The sequence below is a fragment of the Pungitius pungitius genome, chromosome 11, assembly GCF_949316345.1.
Source record: "Pungitius pungitius chromosome 11, fPunPun2.1, whole genome shotgun sequence".
In the NCBI taxonomy this organism is placed as follows: Eukaryota; Metazoa; Chordata; class Actinopteri; order Perciformes; family Gasterosteidae; genus Pungitius; species Pungitius pungitius.
The window spans coordinates 18,391,208-18,398,162 of NC_084910.1; the positions used below are offsets into that span (position 1 = coordinate 18,391,208).

General features: G+C 50.8%; 1 protein-coding gene across 1 annotated transcript in view; it reads right to left on the minus strand.

The window, feature by feature from the left end:
• Window positions 1-5,152, minus strand: part of thsd7ab (thrombospondin, type I, domain containing 7Ab) — an 85,186-nt gene extending 80,034 nt beyond the window's left edge. Inside the window, exon 1 of the mRNA XM_037454934.2 lies at window positions 4,414-5,152. Within this exon, the coding sequence (XP_037310831.2) occupies window positions 4,414-4,555 (142 nt within the window). The 5' untranslated portion in view covers window positions 4,556-5,152. The remainder of the gene's footprint in view (window positions 1-4,413) is intronic.
• Between the last annotated feature and the right edge of the window lie 1,803 nt (window positions 5,153-6,955).

The following is a 6,955-nucleotide window of genomic DNA, read 5'->3' on the forward strand; positions in this document are numbered from 1 at the left end:
GTTATGAGCCATTTGAATATGGAATAAGGCAGCGGGAAATCCTCTTATGTCACTCTAAATAAAGTTTTTTTTCTATGAAGTGTAATCTCTAATCCTGCCATCCCTTCTATATCAGCAATAGCCAGGTTTTAGTGTAAGCTCTGCCATTTAGATTAAACAAACTCTGGCATCTCCGGTGGCTCCTTTTCTCCCCCCCCCCGAGATGGATCGGCCATTTAAACGAAACCGGCTGCGGCCGGGCGGCGTGATGTCTCCTGAGCCACAAAACAGATCAATCTGGGTCAAATGTGGCGTGCAGTGCCGCGGGTGATCTTAAAACCAAGTGCAGCGTCACAAGTGTCGCCGTTAACCGGCGACGGGTCATTTCAGGCCGAGACTCAAAAAGACCAACTAGCTAACTAGAAAAACTAGCTTCCTCCCTCTTTTTTCGGACAGAAAGATGCCGAGGGCCCCGTGGCTTCCCGAGAGCGAAAACTCTGCGGGCCGTCGAGCGCTCGCAAACCGCGGACACAATTAGCCTCTGCTTCCACTCCAATTGAACTAGAAAAAAAACGAAAAACAAAAACACGGGCACACCGAATTAAAATAAAACGGCCCATTGGCGTACTGCGTAATGAAAAATGAAAAAATCCCAAGGAAATTGCCTCGATTCATATGCATGGTCTAAATGTGTTGCCTGTTGCTGAGGAGTTGAAACAGCGGCTGGCCAATTACCGACCCGACTCCTGCTCGCCCTCGGGGGGCTATGCTAATTACGGTCACCGAGGGTAGCGGCAGAACGCGCTCGCCGAGATGAGGCGGGAACCTCCGAGGGACTTTCTCATCTCGGGACGACGCCAGTCACGTTCCTGCCGGTAGCGGAGCAGGCAGGGTGTTTGTCTCCTGGCTCAGCTCGATGCCGGGGCGCGCACAATGAGCACTCAGGTATTAGCACACGGCTATTTCAGGAAAAAGGATTTTCAGGGAGTGGGGGGGGGGGTGGGGGGGTGGGAGAGCAGATTTGTAATTTAAACCGGGGACGGAAAGGATGGAGGATCGGGAATGGAGATTACATTTTATTTATTTAGGAGAAACCCTATGCGGCATTTCACTTTAGCTGATCAGATCTCTCCTCTGGTTCTGGAACTTTGTAGCGATTAGTCCGAGTGTCTTGGAAGAGATCGATGTCCCAGAGCTTTTCCATTCGTCTCAAAGTTCCACCTTGGAACACTCGCCCGCCCTGTGCAGGGTTTTAATATTTTTTTTTTTTTCATCCTCACTGCGACAACGACCTTGGCTCGCGGCATTGAACTTGTGAACCCGTCACACCTGTTCTGCCTCAATTTCCCTGGATGGCCTCTTCAGCGGCGTCCGCCCGTAATGGCGGGTGATTGCGTTCCACTCGCCAAACCCGCGACCCTCAGCCGGTGTGACGACCTTCACCGCGAGCGGACCTCTGAAGGGAGGAATGAATGCGCTCGGGCCTAAAAACGGGGCTGTCGCCCGCGGCTAGGGGTGACATCGGCGGTACGCAGCGACGTGCCGAGCGGGTTTCGAGAGCTGCCGGACCGGAACGCCATTGTCTGCGGCGAGTGACAATGGCGTGAAGAGACGCACACACAGAGAGAGAGAGAGGGGGGGGGACGCATTCATGGAGTCACAGCGGTGGGATTGAACGATCATGAGTCATCTCGTTAAAACCAGATGAGACAAGGAAAGGGGTGTACTCCCTAAAGCTTGAGGTTCATCGTGTACCAAGTACTTTGAAAATGATTTCGAACAATGACAGATAGGAAGAATATGAAGAAACAAATGACCTCCAAATTAAATCATAAAAACGAGAAGTTCATGAATAAATGACAACCCTGAATAAATTGATCACGTCAAAGCATACAAACAAACAAACCAAAATGAATGAAATGCCTCTGCTTCGTGTCGAGTAACGAGTAACAGGTGTGTCACCTGTCTGAGTGTGACCTCTCCACACGAGGTCAGAAGGTAGGAGGTCGGCTTGACCAGGGGCTGGAGGGGACTCCTGCCTTTTATCCGAATGATAATCCAGATCCCTGGAAAAAAGATTATGGGGCCCGCATTCGAGGGGGTCGATTAACGGCGATCAGGTGGTTGATTGACTATTTGGCATCTGTTGACGTCTCAAAGAATTAAAAACAGTGACAGTATTGATTTTCAAAGTTCTTCAGCGCACTTTTTTTCAGCGCGTTGTTTGAACACAGCGCCGCCCGCTCCGCCACCTGTAATTGCTTTGTCCTCAGGCACACATGTGCAGTCTTGACAGATCAAACCCAGCAACCTTGTCGCTTCAACAACAGGCTCTAATGAAGCCTGCACACTGTACCTGAAAGGGCGTGTGTGTGTGTGTACATAGGTGGTAATTAGCAGTTCTCTCTGCTATTAACACATGAAACATGCAGGATGTAGCAGAACGTGTTACATCTATCGCGATCCTGACTTGCCACTGCAGCCGCAGCTTGTTCTAACGAGAAAAGGCAGCGGATCTGGAAACAGGAATCCATAATGCAGGGCACCAGACGGAGAGACGCGACGGAAAGAGGTGCAGAGGACCAAGAGCACCAGGAGCAAAACAGATGAGAGGAGGGCGAGGAGAAAAGAAAAGAAATGGTGTGAAAACAGCGTCTGAGAGGGAGACAAACTTCCTGCAATCTCTCAAAAGCCCCAGAAAGAAAGTGTTGCAATCCATTATCACCACCACCATCATCATCATCATCATCACCACCACCACCACCCTCCTCCTCACGGTGGGTATAATCATTCTCGTTTTTTTTTTTGCTCCAGTTATCCTCACTGCCACCTTCAGAAATATCACTTGCGGCGTCTGGCACAGCCCGTTGTCTCTATCCGCCTCATTTGAATAAAATTCTCGGAGCAAAAAAATGAAGAGAACTGTCTCAACTCCCAAAACAGATACATCATATTTTCTCAGAAGGCAATAAAAGCAGTGCAGGCCCAATTCCCCACAGTTCCCAAGACAGAGGCTGTATTTCAGCTCGACTCATCAATATGCAAAACATCAGAGCATTGCTTGCCACAAGAATATTCCCTCCACTGCATACTCTGCAAATGTGCACAAACATCATCGCGTTTGGGTATTTTTTCATCCTTAAAAAAATTGGAAATTAAAGTATGCAAATCTAGTGCAAACATACAGTGATAGCTTTTTGTGAAGATGCACTGGGATTCAAAGCCCTAAATTGCTCTGTGTGATTTTAATACTCTACAGCCAATTGTGAAATCAAAGAGGGGTGAGAAAAAAAAAAAGAAAGAGAGCGATGACTCTAGGGCTGAAATTAATGTTTTATTTGGAAATAGTGAACAAACTCCACCTGCGGGCTTTCGTGTCAGAAGCACAGAGCTTAAGAGCCCTCCGGGTGAGCAACGCGTTCAGTGTGGGAGAAAAGGTGGAGTAGCGTGGGTGAGAGGCGTGGGCACCGTGGCCAGTAGGGTTGGATGTAGGTTACGTTTGTCCACCTCTCGGCCTGCAGCGTCCCCTCTGCCTTCCTTTTCCTCAACTCGGTTCCCTGGGCTGTTAAATCCCTGCTCCTTTAATCTCCTTACTCAGCTACATCCTCTTTAAAGATGCAGAACCTCGGGAGGGACGTGGCACATGTCAACTGGGAGCTGGTTCTGGGCGTGGGCGGGAGGAGAGGAGTGAGTTGGGGGGGGGGTTTGATTTAGTGGGAGAGGATGGGCAGGTTTTTGTTTTGTACCATAAAGAGCACCCTTTTGCTGCCTAATTGAGGATTTAATCAAGTCGTTTAATGGACTTTATATGTGCTTGTCTCAGTTTTTCTCTCCATGTCCAGCAAAAATCAACAAGGAAACACACGTCAACAGTGATAATGTTTATTCGGTACTACGTGTATGAATGTCACGCGCGTGGCTGCAGCTGCGGCTGCGGCTTCCCACACCGGTGCGCGGTTGTGCGTGGATGCCTCAAATCAATCAATTGGCGTGACGCTCAGCGGCAACATCTCAATAATGGTGCATCACCTGAGACTCGGGGAGATGAAAGTATTCCGTTCAAGAGAAGAAAAAAAACACGGATCACACTCGTCCCGCGTGCCACGTGCCACTCAGCGAGATTTTCTGGGTCATCTTTCTGGCGCCTCTTTGAAGTTTTGGCAGCCGCGCACCTGAAGACTGAATTTGCGACCGTGTCTCACCTGGAGGACATTTTATGTCTTATCCTCACTGACTTTAAACGTTCAATCCGTTCTAAAAGTTGGAGTGAAAAAAAAAAACCTTTTCGTCTTTACGCGTGCGGGAGGTCGCACGCCGCGTAACGCGCTAATACACCCCCCCCCACGCACGCCAAGCCAAGCCGCCATTGTAAACGCGTGCGCTCGTTTCACGGGCGCACGCGTGTAATCTGTGATTAGTGGTTTGTGCGGGTACCTGTTTCCCAGAAGTAGACGGACTTCCCGTCGTCCGTCTGCGCGGGAGCCTCCCGGCAGCCCCACAGCAGCAGCAGCAGCAGCAGCGTCACCTCGGTCCTTAGTGGGAGGCTCCCCGCTGCGCCCCTCCACCCGCGCCCCATGGTCCGCACACGGGACAAAAGTAGATCCACTCAGCTCGGAAGGTCAGCGAACGGCGGGATGGTTGGAAGAAGAAAAAAAACACTAGTCCAAAAGGCAGGAAGAAGTGAAGTGTGGCTTCAGCCTGAGACGGTGCCCCCCCCCCTCCCTCCCCCAGGGTCCTGCAGGAGTTGAGGTCCGGCACTTGGGTCTGGTGAAGGAGGGAGAGAGAAGTCGCTCCCGACCGGACGGGATGGTCTCGGAGGGGTGATCCGTCAGCGGCGGAGCTGCGGGCGCACGGTGCGGTCTTCCTCCTCCATGGCGTCCTGCGTCCACTGCCTCTGTCCTCTGTCCTCTGTCCTCTGGCTGCGGAGCGGTGACAGTGGGCGAGCGTCTGCAGTCAGTCAGTCTCTCTCTCTCTCTCTCTCCCTCTCCCCCCCCTCTCCTATTCGCTGGCTCCTCTGCTCTTGATCCACCCTGCTTTTGCTCTCTCTCTCTCTCTCTCTCTTTTTCTGGAAATATTTTTTCTCCCCTTGCCTCATGTTCTCTCACTCTTTACCCCGTTGTATTATCACACTCTCTGCGTCACTCACATGTTTTCGTATCCCTCCCACCCAGTGAAAACCGGTCCCCCCCCCCCCCACACACACACACACTCTCTCTCTCTCCCTCCTCCTCCTCCTCTTCCACCTGCAGTGCTGGGAAGGCGACTGGAGACCATCAGTGCTCACACTGGTCTCACAAGCTCCCATAAGCACTGCTTCGAGGATCAGAGACAAGCAGGGCTTAATGCAAAGTGAGAGAGAGAGAGAGAGCGAGGAGGAGCACAGCACTGAAGCAGAGAGGGAGAGAGCATGAGAAGGAGAGATGAGGGGGGAGGGAGGGTGTTTGTGCTTGGGAGATACGATCGAGATACAGCGAAACGCGGGGATCAAAATCCATTTCGTATCATAGTGGTGTATAAAAAAGACCACTCAACCCAAAAGACATTAGCTACAATTTAAAATAAGATTGTTTTTTTTAAGAAGGTCAAGTAACTTCTTTAAAGTGCTGGGGGGGGGGCTTTCTAATGTGTTTTATAGTCCTCTGAGAGCACATAAAGCCAGCGACAACAGAAGAAGAAGCTCTACCCGTCGGTTCCAAGATCGTCCCTTAGTTGAGAGCACAACCATTACTCAAAAAGACAGCTGGATCGGGGGGGGGGGGGGGGGGGGGGGGGGGGGGGGGGGGGGGGGGGGGAACTGACCGAGCTTGCGTCCAGACGTCTGAGTTCAGCAGCGTCAGCCCGTCATGGCGCTTTCTTCCAGACCGGACAGTGGAGTGGATGCGACAGCCTGATTAGTGCCAGGTTCACAGAAGACGGACAGGAGCCAATTCTTCTTTTATTTATTCAAGTTCAAGGCAGCGGGACTCAACTCCAAAGGCAGTATCCCTGAAGGTAAAGCTCCTCTAACGGCTGTCGTTAGCAAAGAGAACAACTGAGCGGCTGGAAAGCTGCCAGACATCTGCCTGCCTTGTATTGATTATGGTTTGTTTTCTCTACACGGGACAATCTGGAAAGTAAAGGCTAATTCCCCCTGTTTGTTCAAAGATGGGAAGGCAGAATAAAGGCTGGTCGAAATCGCGCACGGTCGGCGCTGGTTTTCTTTTGACAAATCCAAAAGGCAGCATGAAGGTTTTCTAAAATATCCTTTGAAAGATCTAAAGTAACATCAGTGACATTGGGTCAGACCTTCAATACCTAGAAATGATCGTGGGGTCACAGCACACAGTCTAAAGAGAAGGTGGCCCAGCGATGGACATGAACAGGTTGGTTAGTCATATTTTGACACTAGAAAGCACTGACATACAATCCGGATGACAAGGATTCGTATGTCGTCTTCACCTAACCGTGACCTCCCAATTGGGAGTAGCTTCTCCAAGTGAAGGTCTTCCAGTATCTCTGAGGTCCCGTTTACAACAGAGAGTTGCGACTTACGGACGGACCGATTGGTGGAGAATCGGCCACCGTCACCGTGACGCGAGGCAGAGAGAAAGGCGGAGCTCCGAAAATAATGTTTTACCTTCATCATCTGTGGCCATGAGCGCGAGAGAGAGAGAATGAGCTCACGGATACGAGGGGCTGAGATGGGTTTCCCTCGCTGTCGCCCGATTGGTCGTTTCATTTTTCACACTAAACGTTCTGCCTGCGAAGGCACAGTCAGTGACGGCGGGAAGACTTTCCTGAGTTCTACGTTGTCAACTTTCAGTGAAGCGTCTTTCTTGATGTGTTGATCAAGTTTGGAGAGTAACACAGCAGCGTTTCAGGCTAACATTTAAGGCAATGTATTGACAAACGTCCGATGGTCGCCGGGTGAATTATCACGATATCGCCCGACCAGAAGAAGAAGCTCGGAATGAAACGGCTGCCCTTTCTGTGCAGG